This window comes from Balaenoptera musculus, chromosome 17 (genome assembly GCF_009873245.2).
Source record: "Balaenoptera musculus isolate JJ_BM4_2016_0621 chromosome 17, mBalMus1.pri.v3, whole genome shotgun sequence".
Taxonomy (NCBI): domain Eukaryota; kingdom Metazoa; phylum Chordata; class Mammalia; order Artiodactyla; family Balaenopteridae; genus Balaenoptera; species Balaenoptera musculus.
Genome location: NC_045801.1, coordinates 52,410,443 through 52,435,139, shown reverse-complemented (window position 1 = coordinate 52,435,139; position 24,697 = coordinate 52,410,443). Strand labels below are relative to the sequence as shown.

General features: G+C 37.7%; 1 protein-coding gene across 3 annotated transcripts; it reads left to right on the top strand.

Annotated features, from left to right (window-relative positions):
* Positions 1-8,656: 8,656 nt before the first annotated feature.
* Positions 8,657-23,997, top strand: LOC118883239 (solute carrier family 7 member 13-like). 3 transcript variants are annotated; one of them, XM_036829807.1, is made up of 4 exons: positions 8,657-9,441; positions 16,357-16,488; positions 19,822-20,183; positions 23,108-23,997. In XM_036829807.1, the coding sequence occupies exons 1-4, from the start codon at positions 8,775-8,777 to the stop codon at positions 23,393-23,395; spliced, it is 1,449 nt and encodes a 482-aa protein (XP_036685702.1). In that variant the 5' UTR covers positions 8,657-8,774; the 3' UTR covers positions 23,396-23,997. The 3 variants fall into 3 exon arrangements, with proteins under 3 accessions (XP_036685702.1, XP_036685704.1, XP_036685703.1); XM_036829809.1 differs by lacking the exon at positions 23,108-23,997 and adding an exon at positions 20,268-22,533 and having other exon boundaries at positions 8,676-9,441; positions 19,822-20,193; XM_036829808.1 differs by lacking the exon at positions 16,357-16,488 and having other exon boundaries at positions 8,676-9,441.
* Positions 23,998-24,697: the final 700 nt, after the last annotated feature.

The following is a 24,697-nucleotide window of genomic DNA, read 5'->3' as shown; positions in this document are numbered from 1 at the left end:
CACTCTCTTTTAATTGTCTACCTACTTTTTTCCCTAAAGACAGTGAGCTCCTCTAAGGGAGGGATTGTTCCTTAGTCATTTTTTTTATTTCATTCATTTTTTTAAATTTGTATACTCACCCCTTCAGACAGCATGTGGATAAGAATAGACATCTTATAAAATAAATGTCTGAATGCACAGACAAATGAGTGAATAAGTGAATGGACTGTAGGTGTACATCCCTATAGGGAGCATCTCCCCTGATATTCTGCTTCAGCTTAGGTTCTTGGCAACACCTCAGAAGTATTCCATTATTGATTTTAGCTCTACTTTTTTGCGTGACTGAGGCTGGAATGCCATATAGAGATAGTACCAAAGAAGAGTCTACACTAGTTCTTACCAAATATTTATTTTCTTTCACCCCTTGACTGACTTCTCTGAAACTGCTTTTGTCAATATGACCCTACCAGTGTCAACATAAATGTTCCCATTTGTATTTATCATGATGCTCACTGGTGACCTGACACCACTATTCTAAATGTAATTGCAAACCACTTTTAGTGATAGCATTGAAATGATTAATACAAAATGAAAATTAAATCCTAGAGAAGGCAAACAGGTATCAGAGAACCTAGGTTGAGAAAAAAAAAATGGGCAATTAAGGATGAAATTGGATCTAGCATATATACTTGGACTAGCTTACTACAGGAATAATACATGGAGAGTCTTATGATGACCTAGTGAATGATTAATAAATCAGAGCCCAACTCTTCTTTTCAAATTTTGTCTCAGTGAGGTTTTCTATAAAATGTGTCTGGCAAAGAAATTCACAAATAACAGGTGTCTGAAGAGCATGTAGTCTATATTTTGTTTGAAAGTTGGTTCAAATACTCTAGAATACAGGTCTCTGAGTTAAAAAGTTGATGTTTTATAATGATAACTAAGGAATCTGGTCTTTAGAACACAATTCAAAGGAAAACACCACATATGACACTTTTTGCACACTCTAAATAGTTTACAGGCACAAGACTGGTAGACGACAGGTGGTCTTGCAGATTCTGGACAGCCCAGGAAGGTATGTTTGGCTATGCAGAGGACAAGTGGGCTGGTGCACCAAGGGTGCCACTCTAGGAGAGATACCTGATGACCTGCCACCTCACATTTCTACAGAGAGGTTGGAAAAGGGTAGAGATCATTCAACTGTGTAGAAAGACTCTGAGCTTGGCAGTTAAGGTGTCAATCCAGCAGACACGAACAAATACAAATTAGTCCCAGGACTTCCCTGGTGGTGCAGTGGTTAAGAATCCACCTGCCAATGCAGGTGACACGGGTCCGAGCCCTGGTCTGGGAAGATTCCACATGCCATGGATCAACTAAGCCCGTGCACCACAACTACTGAGCCTGTGCTCTGGAGCCCACGAGTCACAACTACTGAGCCCACGCGCCTGGAGCCCGTGCTCTGCAACAAGAGAAGCCACCGCAACAAGAAGCCCGCATACCACAGCGAAGAGCAGCCCCCACTCACCGCAACTAGAGAAAGCCTGCGTTCAGCAACAAAGACCCAATGCAGCCAAAAATAAAATATAAATAAATACATAAATTTATTTTTTTTTTATTTTTTTTTTAATGCTATTCTTCTCTGCTTACATTCTTTTTATTTATGTATGTATGTATGTATGGCTTTGTTGGGTCTTCGTTTCTGTGCGAGGGCTTTCTCTAGTTGTGGCAAGCGGGGGCCACTCTTCATCGCGGTGCGGGGGGCCACTCTTCATCGCGGTGCGTGGGCCTCTCACTATCGCGGCCTCTCGTTGCCGAGCACAGGCTCCAGACGCGGAGGCTCAGTAATTGTGGCTCACGGGCCGAGTTGCTCCGCGGCATGTGGGATCTTCCCAGACCAGGGCTCGAACCTGTGTCCCCTGCATTGGCAGGCAGATTCTCAACAACTGCGCCACCAGGGAAGCCCAATAAATTTATTTTTAAAAAAAATTAGTCCCAAATACAGCTAGCTCATTGCTCGTCACCCCCAGATCTCATTGCTTGTTAAAAAGAAAAAGATGTTTAGGGTTGATATGGAATTAAATGTTCAAAAAAAGGATTTTTCCTTTAAGTTTTCCTTTAAACTGCCTTTAAGGAGGCACTTCCCTGTTTTGTGAAATGTCCTTCTCTGATCAAAATCTTTCATCCCACCCACAAAGAAGCAGCCCATCCATTCCATGGAGTAGTATCCACAGTCATCTTCAATCATGGCAAGTGAAAGCCCCCAGCCAAAGGGTAGGTATGAAAACAATGCCAAAACAGTAATCATGACCTGCATCTCCCATTCATAGGTAACATTTGTAGTCCCACAGCACAAAAGAGGAATTCACTTACTGCGGTCTTTCCAGAATTTCTGGATATCTATTTCTAGGGATAATAGTCACTAAGGATTCCATCCTCACTAACATTTGTTATTTCTTGTCTTTTTGATGATAGCCATTCTGATAGGTGAGAGGTGATACCTCATTGTGGTTTTGATTTTAAAACAAACCATTGTCGAGTGCAGGAGCCCAGCAGTAATGAACTGCTCTGGATGCTCCACATACTACAAGCAGCCTCATAATTCCCAGGTTTCCCTTGCATGGAAGACTTGTTGTTCCAGAGCTTCAGTTCTAAAGTTCTAAAACCACCATGTAACTGGCCAACCCTACTTGTCAAGTGTCCAGTCCTTGACTCTAAGGGGAATGCTTCTCAAACCCTATGGATCACAGTTGGCCATTTTACCAGGAAAATTGGTCCACATTTATGCACCTCAAGGTGCACAAGTCAAAGCTACTAATAACACAAGCTACAGTGCAGGGTCAAAGGAGTTTACAGATACAGTGCTGTGGGTACACAAGGGTCCCCAGACTCTTAACATCCTATGAATAGATGTCCTTATACCAGACATGGTGCCAGGATTCTACTCCAGAGAAGGGTCCTCAATACTCTGAATATGTATACATTTATAGAAGAAAAAGTGGGAGCAGGGACCAGATAAATAAGTCCAAAGCCTCTAAGGATTCTAGTATTCCCTTCACAATCATCCATTTGAAGCAAATGCAAAATATGTTCAGCAGAAGTTTAAAGTCAGTCCCTTTATCTCTACCTCCAACCAACAATCAAGGCACAGACGAACAAAAGGAATGAGTACTACTGCCACTTTTAGCATTCAGTCACCTAAAATTATTATGCTATGTAACTATTATGCTAATTATTAACCAGAGACTCTCAAGGTGAAACCAGGCATCTAAAAAATCTATGTAAAACTTAGTAAGGGCATTATAAACATGAACACTTAGCAGATTAATTTTTCTGAGGTACTAAATAAAGATCAAGAGAAAAAGTGTTCTATATACAGAAGAGATGATTCAAAAATTATCCATCTGGCTTTAGCTGAGATGTCTATGACCGTTTGATCCATATTTCTAACATGTAGGGAGAAAATAAAGTAGCCTAATGGTTTGGACAGAACGGAAATCATTTTGCAAAAATTCATTTGTACACAAATAATTTTAAAATATGAAAGAAAATTAGGTAAAATGATGTATATTAACTTTTCATCTTGCCACTTACAAGGAAAAGGTATTTAGCTACTATGGGAATGCAGTGTAGAGCAGTGGTTTAGAACATGAAATTTAGAATCAAAAGACCTAGGTTCAAATCTTGACTCTAACATGGCATGTGGATATTTGACAAGTTATTAAAGTTCTCTGAGCCTACTTACTCATCTCTAAAATGAGGATAAGGATCTCCCTGGAGGTCCAGTGGTTAGGACTCTGTGCTTCCGCTGCAGGGGACACAGGTTCAATCCCTGGTTGGGGAACTAAGGTTCCACAAGCCACAGGGTGCGGCCAAAAAAATAGATAAAATAAGGATAACCATAAATCATTTTGAGTACAGATTAAATGAAATAATTCCTGGAAACTTCTTAGCATAGAGAAGCATGAAATATTAATATATGCCTTAATTTATTTTTTGGAGAATCCACAGAATAAGGAAAAATGCATGGAGATTAGTACTATATTGATTCTGTAACTTCAAGTGGACACGAACACCAGAGTTGGACAAAACTAATTTACTTGGGCATAATACAGCATGGCCCATCATTTCCCTGGTCAGGTTCCAAGCCTAGTCAGCTTAAGTTAAAAGAGGCTTGACAGGGAGTCACTAACTGCTGAGAATGACAGCACTCTGCCCTGCCCAGTTCCTGAGGCATTAGAAATAAGAAGAGGAATGTATTCACTAGTATCTTCAATTCACCAGCTAGGAGGAACTAAACTAAATCCTCCTGTTGAGTCCAGAGGTACTTCCTGGACACCTATGGGACCTCTAATTTATGCCTCCCCTTACCCACTACTACATTGCACTCACCAGATCCCATCCCCTTTGCACTGGCGTTATTGAGGTTGCTAGCGTAGCAATGCTAGGTACAGTACTTATTTATTATTGTATAATAAACTACCCTCCAAATTTAGTGATTTAAAATTTAGTGATTAAAAGCAAACATTTATTATCTCATATTTTCTGTCAGCTAGAAATTTGAAAGAGCATTAGCTGGGTGAGTCTGAATCAGAGTATATCGTGATTTCAGTCAATATATGGGCCAGGAGGACTACAATCATCTGAAGCTTGACTGAGGCTGAAAGATCCTCTTCCAAGATGGCTCCCTCTCATGCTTCTGATGAGAGGCTTCAGTTCCTCACCAGGTGGGTCTCCCCATAAATTCCCCTCATGACATGGCCAATGGCCTTCCCCAGAGCAAGTAATCTGGGAGAGAGAGAGAGAAAGAGAGAGAGAGAAAAATAGAGGTTGAGAGAAGGAGAGGGAAGGGGGAACAGAATTTCACTGCCTTTTGTAACATAATCTTATAATTGACATACCATCTCTTCTGTATTCTATTGTCACACAGACCAACAGTAGTGGTAGCACAGTATGGGAGGGAAATACAGAAGAGTGTATGGATCATCTCAGAGGTTGGCTACCCCAAAGAGGACCTACCTGAGTTACAGTACAAATACAACACCCATTATTACACAACTTTGTAAGGTAAAAACTAAAAGACCCTCCTTGATCACTCTTCGGTCACCTGCCCCTTCACTCACTATACTCCAGACACAATACCTATCTTTCAGCTCCTGAGTACATCAAGTTGCTTTTCACCTACGAGGCTTTGCATGTCTCTTCCTTCTTCCTGAAATTCTCCTCCCTCCCAATCTCTGCATCTTAAGTTCTCAGTTTAAATACTGCTTCCCCTGAGAGGTCTTTCATGATCAAATTATGTCATCAGTGATGTTAATACTAACAATGATAATTGTTAATATTTACTGCATGTTTACTATATGCCAGGTACCATTCCAAGAACTTTTTATGTTCTAACACATTTAATTCTCACAATAACCCAATGAATTAGGTACTTTTATTATCCACATTTTACAAATGAGCAAACAGACACAAAGAAGCAACTTTCTTAAGGCAAGAAAACTAGGAACTGGTGAAGGATTTGAGGAATAGTGTGACTGACGTGTCCTGAACAAGAAGAGAGGGGAATGAGAGGAGATTGGAAAGAATAGTCAGGAAACTGATCTTGTAGAGCCTCAGAGACCATATTATGTTGATATTTTATTCTAAGGGCAATAGTAAACCATTGGAGAGTTGTAAGCAGTACATATAATCTGATAAAGTAATACTTAAACATTTTTTAAATATAAAGAATAATAAACACTCAACCTAAGAAACTAAACACTACAAATATTGTTGAAGAGCCCTATGCAACTCTCCTTTCCTCCCTTACCCTTAGAAGTAGCCCCTTTCTTGGGACTTCCCTGGTGGTCCAGTGGTTAAGACTCCACAGTTCCACTGCAGGGGGCACAGGTTCGATCCCTGCTGGAGGAGCTAAGATCCCACATGCTGCGTGATGTGGCCAAAGAGAAAAAAAAAAAGAAGTAGCCCCTATCTTGAATATCATTATATTTTTATCATGTATGTATGTATCATAAATAATAGATGACATTCTTTTTTAATATTAACACTATATAGCCACATACTATGTATATTATGTATATATACAGTGCAACTTGCTCTTTTGTTCAATTTTGTGCTTTTAAATATATATGCATTAACAGTATTATCTCTAGTTCATTCATATTGACAGCTTTGTGATATTGCATTGCGTAAATGTAATAAAATATATATTTTCATTCTGCTGTTTGACGGACATTTATATGGCTTTAAAATTTTTACAAAGAGAAACAATACTGCTGTGATCATTCTTGTATGTTTATCTCTCTAAAGTATGTCCTAGATATCAAAAGATTTTAAAACAATAGAAAGGAAAAGAAAAAGGAAAAAACACCAAAACTGTCATTATCTACAGACTAAATGATTATCAATATATTAGAATTAATAAGAAAATAATTATTAAGCAAGTAATCTGAGTCTAAGGTCAATTATGAATTACACACCAGCATCAAGTAGTATGAAAATGTTCAAAAGATAGAATTTACAAGTGAAAATAAACACAATGTACCTAATTCTAAATTTAATCAAAAAATGAAAGAACATTAAATTTACTTTTAGAGTAGTCTATCTTTTTCTGTGGAGAATGGGTTGGAAAAGACAGGAGCTAAAGCAGAAAGATGAGTTCAGAGTTTTTCACCATTACCTAAAAGAAAAATGAGAGCGACTAAGATCAACTTATTTGTAGTAGAATCGGAGATACATGGTCAAATAAAGATATGATTTGGAAATAGAACCAAGAGGACTTGGTAATGGATTAGATGTGGGGGATGAAGGAAAGTATCAAAGAGATTTAAATATAGTTTTGATCAATTGAGTGGTAATGAAATCTACTGAGGCTTGAGACAAATTAGAATGGTAACAAGAGTTCCACCTTAATATATCAGTATTGAAGTTGCCTGTTATGTACAAGTAGATATAAGCAGAGGCTTCTCTTTCCAAGTGAGTGGACTAGCTTGTACCAAAACAACCCTCCCACTAAAAATAATTTAAAATGTATAAAATATTAAGATGTCTATTTGAAAAAATAAGAAATATAGCAAAGCAGTAAGGGTTTAAGCAGTCAAAATCCTGAAGAAAAAAGAAAACTGGAGAAGTGAGCCTGACATTCAGCATCACTTCTCCCCTAGAAGCATTTGGCAATATGTAACTGGTGAATCAGAAGATACATCAAAATAAAATACCTAGACAGAAACATGGAGAAAGAAGTAAAAGATGGAAATACAGAAAGCAGAGTAAACATGTATAATATGGGCACAAGTCTAATATACTTCTGGGATATAATTTCACATCCATTAGATCAGCAAAAACGTTAAGTCTGACAATACTAAATGTTGACAAAGCTGTGAAATTTGGAATCATCTAATAAAACAGCAGAACCCTGTGAACTAGCAATTCCTTTCCTATGAATATCCTAAACTCAAATATGGATTAAAGAAGAAATTGTAAAAAATGTTCATGCAGCATTGAATTTAATAGTGAAAAAAGGTCATCAAAAGGCAGATAGATACATTCATAAATAGAAACTGTAAAGGCACCTTCATTCTTCCAGTTGCCAGGCCCACATACCTTGGTCAATCTTATTCCTTTCAATCTCTCATAACCCCACATCTAAATCATCAGCAAATTCTATAGGGTCTACTTTAAAAATATATCAAGAGTCCAATCACTTCAAACCTCCAATGCCAGCATTCTTGTCCCTAAGCTTAAATACTTGCTAGTTCTATGTACTTGGAGTGGTCCATCCCCAGCTCCTTTCCTTTTTTTTTTTTTTCTTTTTTCTTTTTTCCCCAGCTCCTTTTCTTGTGTGCAGCTCTAATTCCAGAACTACAAGTAATACAATAAATAATCCAGACAGACATCTACTGCATGCTTAGGAACATCCTTGGATCAGGAATCAGTAAATAGAAACCCCAGCAACCTCATTTATCTCCAACAGCAGTAAGTTCAATTCAGGGTAAAATTTTCCTCAAGAGTACCTGTGGGGCTTCCCTGGTGGCGCAGTGGTTGAGAATCTGCCTGCCAATGCAGGGGACACGGGTTCGAGCCCTGGTCTGGGAAGATCCCGCATGCCGCGGAGCAACCGGGCCCGTGAGCCACAATTGCTGAGCCTGCGCGTCTGGAGCCTGTGCTCCGCAACAAGAGAGGCCGCGATAGTGAGAGGCCCGCGCACCGCGATGAAGAGTGGCCCCCACTTGCCGCAACTGGAGAAAGCCCTCGCACAGAAACGAAGACCCAACACAGCCATAAATAAATAAATAAATAAATAATAAAAAAAGTAAAAATTAAAAAAAAAAAAAAAAAAAGAGTACCTGTGGTTGAGATATAATTCACATACCATACGACTCCCCCATTTAGAAACGGTTTTTGTATATTACAACTTTTTAAAACTTGTGGCAAAATACATATAACACAAAATTTGTCACTTTGACCATTTTTAAGCGTACAATTCAGTGGCATTAGTCATATTCACAATGTTGTGCAGCCATCACCGGGCATATTTGAATTTTTGAATAATTAACATGAGAAACATTTTAACTCTGGCCTTAAAAGAGTTCACAGAATCTTAGAACAATTCACAAGTTAATCATTTTCAAAACCAAGTTAACGGCAGTAATAAAATGCTTATGTAAGGACAATGGTTAAATCAAGAAAGCACGTTGCAGAAGAATCATGGGGGGAATGTATAAGAGTTAGCAATCCACATGAAATTTTAAAATTATTTTTCAGGATTAAAAAAAAAACAGGAAAAAGGCAAAAGCATGCAACTCCTGAGGGCAATAGGATTCTTCCGTGGAAACATTTTAATATTTAGTGCCACAATAGGGGCAGGAATCTTTGTGTCTCCTAAAGGGGTATTAAAATATTCCTCACTGAATGTAGCTGTCTCCCTGAGTATTTGGGCTGCTTGTGCTGTGCTGACTTTGATCTCCGCTCTCAGTCACGCAGAGCTGGGGACAACATTCCCTAGAAGTGGAGCACAGTATTATTTCCTCAAAAGATCTCTTGGATCCTCTGTTGCTTTCCTCAGTCTTTGGATCAAACTTTTTACTCATCCCTTAAGACTAGCTACTGAAACCTTGTTATTATCTACCTATACAATTCAACCTTTCTATGCCGGGTGCCCAGCTCCAGAGCTACCAAAGAAGTGTCTAGCTTTGGCTTTTCTGTGGTCTTTGGGACTTCTAAATACTCGAGGGGTGCAAACAGTGGCTTGGTTTCAAACTATCAGTACTGTGGCAAAGATGACTGTCCTTTGCTTCATTTCCCTCTCTGGGATTGTACTGTTAGGGATTGGGAAAAAAGAGAACGTGGCCAGGTTTGAGAACGCTTTCGACGCTGAACTTCCTAAAGTCTCACAGATTGCAGAAGCCTTCCTACAAGGATTGTTTGCATATTCTGGCACGTCAATCCTGAACAGCATAGCAGGTAAATCTTTTTCTGAAATATTTTTGTCGCAGGCATAAAGTTTTGTCTACAAATCTGTGGAGAAAGATATATCTGATTTGTTTATTTGCAAGGAATTGAATTAAATCTGTTCTGCATGCTCTACATGTATGTAGTTTAATCATCATTAAGACTTGGTAGATACTTATCTATATAATATACACAGAATTTAGTGTTTTTCAGGTCATTCACCTATCACAAACTTGGGAATTTTATAAAGTTTTCAAGAGAAAATTAAGACCACTCTCAGATTTTACCGTACTTTATTCTAACAATTTTTCAAGACATTTTGAGTTAAAAATCAATTATATAAGAAATATATTAACATAATCCATTTGCAAAAAAATAAAGCTATCACAGATTTTATATATCTCCTACCACATTGGTAAAATGTCACATCCTAATTTTGATTCCACAATATGTCTTAGAGAAATTTCCATATTAGTTCTTAGTCATCTGACACATTCTTTTAACTGCTGCATAATATTCCTTAGAATGGCTTTACTGCACTTTCACATTAGTGGTATTTTAAATGCTTCCCATTTTTTACAATTTCAAGGACTGGTATAATATCCATACTTCCCTGCTTATATGCACTGTTGTTTCTGCAGGGTAATGCTGCCCCCTCTGATGTCATGGTACCAAATGAATTTGGTAATAGTTGCATAGCTCTCTAGAGTAAACAAAAGAAATAAATAGAAAACAATTCACTATATTTCTTTTTCATTTTAAAATTATAGGAATTTTAAATTTTAAGGAATATATTAAATCTTGAAGTTATATAAAACTTCCAAACAAAATCTTTGCAAAAATTTTAATAAGAAACTGGAGTTTGTTCCTCTAAATATAACGTTGCTATAGATTTTGTGTTTGAAATGTCCTTAATACTTTATCAAAACTTTTAATGATTTCTTCAAATTCTAAATTCTTGAATTATTGAATTTTTTTTATGTTCCCCGGTCAATGAGACACTTTGCTCACTCATGTAGATTACTAAAAATTTAACAGTTGATATGATTTTTAAGTACTTTAGCATTTTCCTTTTTTAATTGACAAATGTAACATTGAAATTTCTTGCAATAAAATTAACGAATTTTAAAATATCAAGGCTTTTCAAATAAGACTTTAATTTACCTAGCACAAATTAATTATGCCAGCAGTCATCTTGCTGCTAGTTTGGCCATTAAAAGGCACATAAGTTATAAGTGAAAATATTGGATATATATGGAGGCAGAGTTTCACAGGTCACTGCTTTTGGAACTGCATCCTCCAGGAGTCACCTAGTCAGTGGGCAGTGGTGGGTTTTGCAAAAATAAATACCCAGATGTTAGTGCATCCCTTGGCTAAAGTAAAGCATTGCACTAGAGCAAGCCCAGGTGTTCTTGATAGTGATCATTACCTAAAGACACAGCACAATGCAGCTTTAGACCCAATTCTGTTTGAAGCACCCATCTCATTCTCCTCCTACTCCTTGGTTTGATTTGTTATCAAACAAGTTAAACCTTGAATTAAGGACAAGAATCCCATAACTGGAACTGATAGAGAAATGTAACTTCAGATCAATAGGGTTGTGTTTGAAATGTCTAGTGAAATTTTCTGGATCTGCAGACTATTAGAGCAGAAGGTCGAATGTGATGAGTACAGTAACATGGCCAGAACTTGTGGCTAATTGAATGGGGCTGGCTATCAGAACCAGCACTTCATTAACTTACCAAATTTAGAGATCTGGCTTCTTCCGTCTCAAAATAGGGTGATCCTGGCTAGAAAGAACTATCTCCCTCAAGTTTGGTTCTCCGAGTTCCTGAGCTGTCATATTCCTGACCAATTGTAAACAGAATAGATAGCTTGTGTCTAGATTCTTATGCCAGGGCCTCCCAAAGGGATAACACTGCATCCCAAGCACCACTATACATCCTTTATATTTACCTCTGAAATAAGGAATTATATTAGGTCTCAAAGCCATCAGTGCATCCATCTCAGTAGCAGGTCTGCCAATATTCAAAGGAGTCTCTATTGACATACAGAACTGTTGGGACTCGAGTTCTATCCACTCAATTACAAAAGGACAAAAGGCCACTGCTTCCATAACATGACTTGTGTGACTTTTGCAAGAAACAATCAGACAAGATACCATGGTATGCTGTTTAGAAAATCAGCATCACACAAAGCACGTTAATATTGTGAGCAGTTTAAAGAGACCCTCAGATTTAATAATCTGCCTAGAATTCCCATTGTTAGTGAAGGGAATTTAGGAGGAGAAATAGAGATATACAGTATTGGCGGACCCTTAGAGGAAGTTGCATTAATAATGGCTCCACCCACTTAGATTTGCATCCACTCCTCTGCCAAAGTCCTGAAAGCAGACTTGAAAAGGGTAGTTCCCCAGCTCTATGCACAAGGTGGCCCAGAACAAGTGGTGACTTGTAGCCGGAGCAATACCCTGATTGGCTTCCTGTTAGAAGAACTTTTCAGAGACAGAATATACATGAATACTTGGAAACCCTCCTCCTGACACTTAGCATGTTGCAATATACAGTAGTCCCCCCTTATCCACAGGGGATATGTTCCAAGACGCCCAATGGATGCCTGAAACCAAGGATAGGACTGAACCCTATATATACGACGTTTTTCCTTGTATTAAGGGATCAGGACGGTAGCATATACAGCGTGGATCCTAGAAAAAGGGATGATTCTCGTCCTGGGCAGGACAAGCAGGATGGCATGAGATTTCATCACAATACTCAGAACAGCATGCAATTTAAATTTTATGAATTGTTTACTTCTGGAATGTTCTATTTAATATTTTCAGACCACGGTTAACCGCAGGTAAATGAAACCATGGAAAGTGAAACTGCAGATGTGGGGTGGGGGGAGGGGTACTGTATCTCAGTTTCAGGGGGTAAAAAAGGACTTCTTGAGAACTGGTGAGCATGAAGCACCCATTCTCTTAAGTTGCTGCAAGATGGAAATCTATGACAGACTTCATTCACCCTCAAGAAATCCAGCTTACTCCTCCGGAAACTAAAGTTGTGCACACATGGGAGAGAAAAAAAGGCTCATTAGACAAAACTTTCCCCTGCTTGTATGGGAGACCAAGCAGGAGAGTCTAAGCAGACAAGGCCCCCACCATAAGCTGCTCCTCTCCTATGGTTGGAGATCAGAGGCCCTGGTCTTAGTTTACACTGAAGACAAGAATACCGCAGGAAACACAAGCCACTGTTTTCCTAGACACACTTAAAATTTGGTAATACTCCCAGGTCCTAAGGATTTGACCAAAGTTGGGATCTGTTAGAGAGGATAAGGAATTTTCCACATTAAAAACAGCCAGGCTGAGCCAAGAGACAATATTCTCAAAGGACTCTTTATAAAGGATGTTGTTTTTTGAACAGTGGTGGGAAAAGAGTAGGATGAGGAAGAAATCGTTAAGCTGGCACAGGTTAAATTTTTCTTATCTTTTACTCTTCGCTTCTTAAAGAAAAAAAAAATCCATGTTAGATGTTAATGTGAGTTTTATAACTTTCCAAAGTTGGAGTTAAAATTATTAGTCAATTTTCTTATGGTATAAATTAAAAATCATAAGTTTTCATAAACCATTAATTTTAACTTATAAATAATGATATACATATATAAAACTAAAAATTTTACATAAAATTCACTTTTTCTTGTTTTTTAATAAGTGGTTGATTACTAAATTGAACATATTAAATGTCACTAAAGAATATAACCTCACTCACAATTTATAAACTGTTTTAATTGTATGTTAAAATGTATTTAATTTTTAAGCACTTTAAATGTCTGACTTGCAAAGCCTTTCTAATCACTTATGTCCTGTAACACTAAAATATTGTCTTAAATATGATGAATTTTAAGTTCTCTTGTACACTTAAATACTGTTCATAAACAATGTCTCCTATACTTGCAACTTAAAATCGCACATCTGAAAATTCATTTACATTTAAAATTTAAGTAGCAAGGTTGTTCTTTCAGGTTATCTAACACGCCAGATTCTCATAAAAATTAGACACTGGCACAAATTGTGTAATTTAGCAGAAAATAAATGGTATCAAAGGTTTTCATTTACCTGATCATTACTGTATTTAAGTTGAAACAGTCCCATCTTATATTGGGTTTCCTAGAAGCAGAGCCTGAGGTGGGGATCCTTGTGCAAGCACTTTATTGAGGGCTTACTTCCAAGAGACAGCTGTGAGGAGTGAAGGAAACAGGACAAGGTGGCAGGGTGGGGGTGGAGCTGTACAAACGTGTGGTTTCAGCTGAAGTCTAGCCTCGGCCAGATCCTACAGAGCCGCACTGTCCAACCTGGTAACCACCAGCCACATGTGGCTAGTGAGCATCTAAAATGTAGTTAGTCAAAGGGAGGTGCTCCATAGGTGTAAAATACACACCAGAAATCAAAATCTTGAATGAGCAAAACAATGTCCAATAGCTCATTAATACTTTTTTATAAATGTTATATACTGCAATGATAACATTTTGGATATCTGGGGATAAATATATATTAACAATTCCATTTCACTGGTTTTTCTTTTATGTAGCTACTAGAAAATTTAAAATTACATAAATGGCTCACAGTATATTTTTATTAGACAGTACTGCTAGAATAGGAATAATACGAAATGTTCCCAACTAGAGGCATTAGGGATGGGCTTTTGTACCTTTTATCGATGCGTCAATGACTGTGGGTTGCCTCTGAGGGGAGAATGTAAACTTCTAGATTTTTCTAAGCAAGGCAGCTTCCTCCCTTCCCTGCCAAATCACCCAAGGACTGAGGGCAATTCTCAGGAGAAGGGTTCAGCTACGGGGAACTAGCAGCCATTATTCACAGAAGCTGGAGGAGAGGAGAACCTGCCAGTCAAGTTGTAAAGTCATTTACCCACACAGGGGATCAGGGTCACTATCTCAGGTGATTGAAGCTGCTGGGTGGACCATCCCAGCTTACACAGTTACTTACACTTCCCAGATTCAAGATAAGACATGTGATCTGAGCACTTGATGCTTCAAGTCACATATGCACAGGCTGGTTCTGTCACACCGTTACTATAGTAATAGGGGACCCGAAGACCTCACAATTCAGCTGACATTGATTTTATATCAATATCGCCTGATTTCTTTCCGATCGGAATTTGGATGGACAGACTGTCTCGCTTCTACACGGCTTACGACAAATTTCCTTCACTGCTTGAGTAGATTCAAACAATCTCTTGACTGCCTGATGGACTCTAAATTGTTTTCCTCTTATTACTTTATTCATAACCCATAAGATCCTGAATTCCATTCACACCTTTCTTACTTATGATGACCCAGTAGTCATTTTAATACAGTAAATTTGCCTAGGTAGGAAAAGGTTGCTTGGGAGAGTAAGGATGAGAAAGGAACTTCCTCAGAGGTCAGTTTGCTTGAGGGAAAGAGATGATGAGAGAAACGTTACTTCTGAAAAAAGGGAGAAATTACGTATCTCAGATGGGATGAAGGGACATGCTACATACCAAACAGTCTTTTTTTTAAACGATTGTACATTTTTTATTTGTACAAATCTGTGGGCTGGCAATCTTTGTTGCCAACTGCAAAACCTGTTTCCCAAGGTCCAACAGCTAGTGAGGGTCACAGCCAGGTTAGAACCCCAGACCATTTAGGTCCAGGCCTATGCTCTTAACCACTCCCCTGAACTTCCTTTTTAAGAAAAACAGTATGATGTTTAGGAATTTTGAGATAATAGGTCAATTTTAGGAATTCACTGTTGATGCAATGTCTCCTCTCCTGAGGTAAGGTCCCTACAATTGACAGAAACTGACCAAAAGGCCCCTACAATTGACAGAAACTGACCCAAACATTGTTGGATGCCTTGAGCTCATCCCTGCTTTTGGTTTAAAAACTTTATTATGTATTGGAGCTCAAAGATTTTCCCAACTGAGGACATCTATCCAAGAGGGTGGGAGTAAGTGTCAAAAAGAACTCTGCACCTTCTGTCCAAGAAATCCATCACCTCAAGGTCAAAGAGATCTAGCTACATGAAGGCTGGAGGGTGCAGTGGTTACTGTCTGGTGTCAGACCAAACTTGGTTAAAATCCTGCCCTCACCACATATTTGCTGTGTGACCTTGGGCAAGTCTCTTAACCCCTCTGAGTCCCTGCAGTTTCCTCTGTATTTGAAATGTAGACAAAGCACAGTATGTCCTTGATGCTATCGTGAGTATTCAGTACTACACTTTGGAAGCCTCTGTGACAGAGCAAGACATAGATGCGCTCACAAAAGGCTGCCATGGCATGGGGGAGGGGGGGTCTGTTTTCCTTTTGCACCAACTGTTTCCTTTGCATAGAAGGCTACCCACTGAGATCTTCCCATAGTTCCCTCCCTCACTTCTTTTAGGTCTTCCCTCAAATGTCATTTCTCGGCTAACTTATTTAATGCAAACTTCCTCCCCCCACTCTGCTCTCATCCCTGTTTCATTTCTTTCTCTTTTTTTATTGAGGTATAGTTGATTTACAACATTATATAAGTTTCAGGTGTACAACATAGTGATTCACAGGTTTTAAAGGTTATAGTCTATTTATAGTTATCATAAAATATTGGCTATGTACTATGTACTGTACAATATACCCTTGTAGCTTATCATTTTATACATAGTAGCTTGTATTACATAGTCTTTTCCATCACTGTAAATCCATAATCATGAAATAGTTGGAATAATTGGATTTTTAGTATAAGATGGTGAGAAATCCAAGCTTTCAGGCAAAACCTGCAAAGGAGTAGAATCAGTCAAGCAGATGAGGAAACAACAGACACATGATTAATACTTTCTCATCCTTTTCATTACAAAGAAGTCTTCAAAAGTCTCATAATAATATGACCTTTTCTGATGAGTTTATTTGTGTTTTTTAGGAGAGATAAAAAATCCTGGTGAAAATATTCCCAAATCTCTGATTACTGTCCTTCCCATGGTGGCTGTGATTTACTTACTGGCTAATGTATCCTACCTGGCAGTTTTGACTCCCAGGGAAATCATCTCTGCAGGTATGAATGTGTCTAGACAAAGAGGAAATAGTCACTACTACCTCCTCTGAATAAACAGGGACTCCTATATACTGCTATTTTTTCGATACACCCATAAGAGTGTAAATGTGATGTGGTCCTGCTTTGGTTTTCACAAGAAAGGAAAAATAATCATCTAAACAATCTATTAAAAAAATGAGCACATGCTGAAGACTAAGGTCGAAGGGTAGAAGAATGTGAAGAAGCAAGAACTGAAAAGAGAATGAGGAGGAAGAAGAGGTGGAGGAGAGACATGGAGGAGAAAGAGGAAAGAGGTGAGGAGAAACAGGAGCAAGCAAGGCAAGAAGGCAAAGAAGAAACACTTTGTTAGAAGATGTTCCACCCTTAAAGGTGCACCCAGATACCTGCCCTCAAAACAGTTGTTTGGAACAAGCAGTACCATCTTCATTATCTTCATTTTTCAGATGAGGAAACTGTAGGGAGGGAAGTTAAATAATGAACAGCATTGATAAGATTCAAAAATAGGTCTCAGTCATGCACTTCTAATGATAAAAGATTACTTCTTGTTCAGGTTATTGCTAGTAATGGATTGTAAATGTGGACAGCAATTTGCGACTGTCAAAGGTCAGCAATCTGACCTTCAAAAATATATTCTTCCCAATTCCATCAAGCATGGTGCTCAAAGTTACACAGCTAGTAATTGAAAAAGACAGACTGAAATCCAGGTTGTTTGACTCCAAGACCTGTGTTCTCAACCACCATACTAAAATGCCTCAACACAAGCAAACCAAATCAAAGCATAACCACCACTAATAGGGTCTATTAGCAAAGCAAGCAATAGTATGAATATTTATTAATATATATCAGATGATGAATTTTATTAATACATATAATCATATAACATACACATGACTAAATGGAGATACAACAAAAAGTTAATAGTAAATGGCGCCATCTGAATGATAATCTTGCAAGATATCTTTTATTTCCTTTTTTATACTATTCATATTTTCCACAATTAGCATGTTGTACTTATGATCAGAAAAAAATCATTTTAATACCAAATAATTATATTTCCACAGAATCAAGTGATGAATTTTTAGGACACCACTGGGTCTTTTATAAAAAATGTTAAATTATGTTCACTTTACTTTAAAAAGGCAGAGTAGTATTTGAAATATATTAGAAAAATTCTACAAAATTTTAATTTTTAAAAAATAGTTACTCCTGAAAGAAGAGAAGTTTGGTTATCTAGAAAATTCATTTATTGAGAACAACTAACTCTTCAAATATTCTGGATAGAGGTCAAATAATACATCAACAAAAACATAGACTCCAAAAATATTGTATATACAGATAGGCACAGGGGTCTATGAACACGTATCGGGTGTGTGGTTTTGGAGGGGCTGACTGTGTCACTCCAGTAACTAGAATTCCCCTGTAAGGGATGTGTTTTCAAGGCCAGAGGTCACAAAGAGGATCAGTCTAGTGAGCCACATTACTGAACTGGAGTTCTGCTCTATCATCTGCATTCAAAGCCTTTACAAAAATAAGAAGCTTTGAAGGTCATTTTTTAAAAACCTATATTTGGGCTTCCCTGGTGGCGCAGTGGTTGAGAGTCTGCCTGCCGGTGCAGGGGACACGGGTTCGAGCCCTGGTCTGGGAAGATCCCACATGCCGCGGAGCAACTAGGCCCATGAGCTGCAACTACTGAGCCAGCGCATCTGGAGCTTGTGCTCCGCAACAAGAGAGGCCGCGATAGTGAGAGGCTTGCGCACTGCGATGAAGAGTGGCCCCCACTTGCCGCAACTAGAGAAAGCCCTTGCACAGAAACGAAGACCCAACACAGCCAAAAATAAATAAATAAATAAATAGATAATAAAAATAAAGGAATTCCTTTAAAAAAAAAAAAAAAACCTATATTTTACATGGTTCCAAAAGTCAAAAGGTGTATTTATGCATCTTCTCTGAGACTAGTATAAAAATGTTATGTTGATTCGAAAAGAAAAAGAGAAATATCAATTTCTAAAAGTAAAAAGAAACACGTTACTTCCCACAATTTGGTCTCACAGGAATACAGTAACACACTAAAGGAGATTTTTTTTTAAATTATTAGCACCTTTAATTAATTAATTTTTTTTTTTTTTTTTTTTTTTTTGGCTGTGTTGGGTCTTCGTTTCTGTGCCAGGGCTTCCTCTAGCTGCAGTAAGCGGGGGCCACTCTTCATCATGGTGCACGGGCCTCTCACTATCACGGCCACTCTTGTTGCGGAGCATGGGCTCCAGACGCGCAGGCTCAGTAGTTGTGGCTCACGGGCCCAGTTGCTCCGTGTCATGTGGGATCTTCCCAGACCAGGGCTCGAACCCCTGTCCCCTGCATTAGCAGGCAGATTCTCAACCACTGCGCCACCAGGGAAGCCCTAAAGGAGATTTTTTTAACTATTAAAATGAGGGGGAGAACTATAATTTGCCTTTCACCCTACTTCCAAACCAGGCAGCAAGTTCTGTAAAGACCCACCTCACTAACATCTCTCTCTTTGGGTGTTCCCTCCTCTTCTTTCCCCCACTCAGTGCCCAGGCCCTTATTTTTCTTACTTCATTTACAGCAATAACCTCCTAATTTATACGCTCACCTCTAACTTCCTCCTTCCAATCCAGCCTCCACTCAGTCTCTAGAGATGACTCTATAAAACGCAAATCTAATCCTGTCATCTCCCTGCTTAAATATTCCACCATCTTGTTTTCTTGCATCTCCTCCCAATCTCACTCTCACAGCTGCTGCAACCACCACCCCATCAGCCCATCACCACCTCCTTCAGACCAACTATCAACTCCTAACCTGACCATGGCAGGTTCTCCAAGATCTGATTCAAGCCTAAATTTCTATCCTCATCCCCTGCCTTCTCTTGCACAGACACACACCCTCACCACACGTCAGCCTTTCTAAACAACTTATCATTTACAGAATAGATATTATTCTCTCTACCTCCCCAGCAATGCCATCTCACCAGCCCCAGCCTGACTGCCTATCTCATACTTGATGTCACACTGGTAAGATTGATTCCAGATATATTGCCCATTTTGCACCCATGAATACATCATAGATATCATGTAAAGCAAGTCCAAGGCAGATTGAAATGCAGTGGCAAATCACCCCTTCCAATGCATTCTCTGGCCAAAACAGACCACAAGGCCAGACCGTATTCAAGAATAAGTAAAGAGACTCCCTTTCTTGGAAGGAGCTGCAAAATCATATTACAAAGGGTATGGTTGAGGAGAAAGTGAAGAATTATTGCCATAGTTTCAATCAAGCAAAGGGACTGACGTTTTTGAAATTTTTCTAAAATTTTCATAGATGCTGTTGCTGTCACCTGGACGGACAAAATAATCCCTTCCATGCAATGGGTCATTTCTTTTGGAATTTCAACTTCAATATTTAGCAGCATGTGTTGTACAGTGCTTTCGGCATCAAGGATGATCTACACAGCAAGCCAAGAAGGACAACTGCCTTTGATCTTCTCGATGCTCAATAACCACTCGTGTCCAACCATGGCTGTCAGCCAGATAATCATCTTAACTTCAGTTGTTATTATAACCTCAGATTTGATCAATTTAATAAAATATTCAGGATTAGCAATATGGTTTTTAAGAGGGTTACATATGATAGGTTTACTTAAACTAAGGTACCAGGAGCCCAATCTACCTAGACCTTACAAGGTAAATCAAAATTAAATGATAATAATGAAATGAATGATGATAATGAAAATTATGATGATAATGAAAATTATGATGATAATGAAAATTAAAATGATAATATTAAACTTCTATTCTCTTTCTAGGAATATAATCTCTTATTCTATATGAGATGCTTCTAACCAGTCATGAGTCAAATTTATGAAACATCTGAACCAGACCTCCATTTCCCAGCTTACTGATGTGTAATTGACTGTATGGGCTGCATTTGGTCTGATTTTTCTAGAGTAAAACGTCAAAACTGATTCTCCTCAAGGAAGACAGATGTTATCCTTTTTGTCATCTTTCAGGAGCTAGGCAGTAACACTTCTGAGGGGAGGGCTTTTTGCCCAGCTCAAAAGCATCTCCTCAGTCCATGAACAAATGAGGGTGATGTGGCATACTCTTCTTGTGTATGGCCTTGACAGGGTCTTTATTTTATACAGTAAGATGTTAATCTAAGCCTCAGTTTAGGTGATTACAAAAATTTTGAACCTGAACTTAACTAGCAAGATAGAATCACTATCCTCTAGGTAATGTCAGCAGGGCTACTGTAGGTTCCTAGAGTGTCTTCATGCAAAATATAATAAAGCACCCCTCCCTCTAGGCAGCCCCAGCCCCGTGCCCAGGCACAGAGCCTGGTGAGCTAGATATCAGCCCCCTTTTGCCCCCTCAGATGGGTATGCTTGTATGAGTGTGAACTGCCTAAGCAACCATATGCAAAAGAAATAAAATCAGACTCTCATTTGAAAAGACCATTCTGACAATAGCATAGAAAGTGAATTAGAAGGAGGGGTGAGCAGATTCAGGTCAAACAGCTGGCATAGATTTTCTTAGCCTTACCCCCATTTAACTCAGGAGACTCCTAGAGCTCAGAGATTAAGTAAATTACCCTAGATAAAAGGATCAGGGCTGGGATTTAAACCACACATTCTGATTTCAGAGACCAAATTTTTGTTATATTTACTGAAAAGATAGTGATGAAATTTTTTATTCTATAAAGGATCCACTGAGGAAATTTTCTCTGATCTTAGCATCAGGAATACTTGGGCCTCTTCTAAACAACTGATTTGCTTATGTCTTTTGGTGGCCTGCTTTCAGAATCTATATGGGGCATTGTGGCATGCATTTTGTGAGCCAAATTTATTGTTTACCCATGTTTCTTTATTTCCCTCATTTCTTTTTTTTAATTTTCATTTATTTTGCCTTGGTATAAAATAAGCCATACCTTGCTATAATGTAAATCCTAAAAGTTTCCAAACAGTCTTTGTTTTATTCTTTAATCATGTTATAAATATAATCCAGTGGCCCATATAATTAAGATACTTCCTGGTTGTAGAGATTGTATGGAAAATAAAATTATAGTCCCATATTTCATGCCAGCGACCATAAAACCACTTGAGTGTGCTTGTTAAAAATCTGAATTCCCAGTCTCACCCCTGGAGGTTCTAATTTAGTAGGTCTTAGTTGGGCCTTAGGAATCTGTATATTTATCAATTATCTTGGAGATTCTTATGCAGAGAGGTCGATTGATCATATTTTAAGAAACACTAGCTTAGACAGTTTTGACTTTCTTCCCCCCCAAAAAATGGATCCCTCTTGGCCATGTCCCAAGTTGAAAAAAGTGAACAATAATATCTCGAATTTCAGTCATCCATTCATTCAACAAATATGCAGTGACTATCTGCTATATTTCAGGCACTCTGCTAGGCAGTTCAGAGAAATAAAGATGAATCTTTCCATCAAGAATCTTCTTAGCCTCATAGAAGAGTAAGAAATGTATACAAATCACTGTTATAAAGTTAATTAAGAAATGCCATTTGTTGAGCACATTTTACTGAAGTACACTGTATGCAATTCTGACAAAGATTTTAGGAGACCAGCATTAGATAAAAAACTCATTTTGCAAATGAGTCTAAGAGGACCCTTTTTTTTTGACACTCAGACTTTATATTTAAACCGTAATAACACACAACACACACATATTTCAGGAATATTTGATTAAAAACCTCTGAACATAATTATCCATTAGTACCCGCCGACCCACCGTGTCCTTCCTTCAGTTGTGGTAAGGGTGCGGGGCCCTGAGGGTCTCACTGTGCCGTGTTTGGGGTCCCTGTAGAACAGGCACTTGGGGAACCACCTTCTGGTTGTTCTCTGCAAATGGGTCTGAAGATCAGATTAATTAGGTAGACCAAATTTATACTGCTAGTCAGTGTCACAAGCTCCCTGGAGAAGAAACTTTATCTGTCCTAAATACCTCTGTATCCTTAGCATGGCACATGCCACTAAGCAATTCAGTGAATATTTCTTGAAAGAATGAGCAATTAAAATAACAGAGATGGCATTTTTTTTTTTTTTTTTTTAGAGATTGCATTTCTAACCAGACTTTTCTGATTCCAGTATTTCTGCTGTTTCTATTACTTGATGGTGCTGCCCTAAGAAAGACTGGCACATGCTCCCTTAAAGAAGCATTATAAACAAATATTTCAGTTATGACATTACTGGATTTTCAAATTCCCAAAACTAAGAATGCTTCAATGATTAATACTAGAATGACATAGATAATTTTTGATTATGTTTAAATGTATTTTTTCTATGCCTGAAAACGAAGCACTAATTTTAGTAAATAAATGACAATATCTGATGAATTGAGTAGGCATTCATGAAAACTATAGAATGAATAAAATACAGTTCCACTTTTTTACAATCATTCAGTCTGCCATTGATTTACTTTCTGTAATGTAATACTGACCCTGTCCCTCTAAATATATTTGAAAATATATTTGTACTTTTCTTCCTGATGTTTGGAAACATTTGTTCCATAAGAAAGAGAATGTTCTTATGTTGTTTATAGAATCCTGAGGACAACGGCATCACTAATCTTAATATTTGTTTTTTACTTTCAGGTGCCTTTGCCATTTATATTTGGATGCATAGCTATATCTTTGTTTCTGATTTTGACGCCATTGATTCAGGCTCCTAAAATAGAGCATGTCTATGGGCTTATCTTTATGTTCAGTGGACTCCTGTGTTACTGGATTCAAGTTCACCTTAATCAACATTCTGTCTGTTCTGTCAAAATCACTTGTTATTTACAATTACTGTTTAATGTTTCACCACCTGAAGACCATGATGAAGGTATTTCAACAGGAAAAAAAGACCTTAAAGAAATCTTTGTAAATAAGAAACTTTAAAATGTAAAATGTTTAATGAATGAATACATTCTTAAAGGTAACCTTTGCTTTAAAATATATACCCACAAACACAAAGCCTCTACCTCCTGCCCAACCCCCAGCTACACATATCAAACTCTTTACAGTTCAAATTATTTTCCTTGTAATTGAAGCCTTAGTTCCATAGTGCCCAACATGTTTCTCACCACTTTCTTCTTGGTCGAAATTTTTAAATTCGTGCGCACACACACACACACACACACAAAGCTTAAAAGGCCTAATATGCCTTAGTCACTTAACTACTGCCTACTTCCATGTGTAAAAAATATTATAATGTTGTAAACCAGAAAATAATATAATGTATGTCAATTATATATCAATAAAATAAATAAACAAACAAGTAAACAAAGAAAAAAGTCATTGCCAGGAAGATAAATTCATAGGTGCCTAGTGTATAGCAGATACTTAATATTTGCTGAATGAATGAATATAGATGCATCAGCAAAAATAAAGAAAATATTGTAAATCTGAATTTGATATTAATAAATACTATGCATTACTTTCTACTCACTGGTCTAAACTCTTCACAGTGATACCAATTAAAAGAACATATTTTACTTTCAGGTCTCTGTGTTTAGCCTTCATAAAGTGTGATATGCTAAATCATGGCCCTCAGAAATACATCCAGGTCAATTAAGTTCATATCTAGTAAGAGAAGTTTATCAAAATGTTTCCCAAATTTTGTGGAACCCTAAAACCAATACATTAACTGGCATTTAAAAGGGAATAAAAGAACATAAAGACACTAAAGTTTCTAAAATCCAGTAATAATAATAATGACTTTATTTTGTTCCTGTAAAAATAAAAATAAACAAGGCATTATTTAAAAAAAAAAAGAAGGGAGAGAATGTCATGAAAACTTGTTTAAATACTTTGAAATCGGGGTGGGGAACTTATTGGATGTCCTGTCTAGTGTACCTTTCTTAGTTACTTGCACTTTTTAATGTCTTTAAGCTATGTTACAACCTAAGTTGTAGAATATTCATAATAATGCAAATGATCTTTGACAATAGAAATATAAGTGAGTTTTGTCTAGTGGATGCAATGATTACCATGGATACTGACCACTTTTACTTCTACTTGTAAATTTATTTCGACATTCTTGATTGCCTAAGTGTGCACATTGTTTGAAATCTCTTTTAAACTGGTTATAACATCTCACTGGTTCCCTCATTAAATAGTGAGTTAAAATTTTTTTAAATATATATATATATGTATAAGGTTATATATATTTTTTAAATATTTAACTCATTTTATAGATAC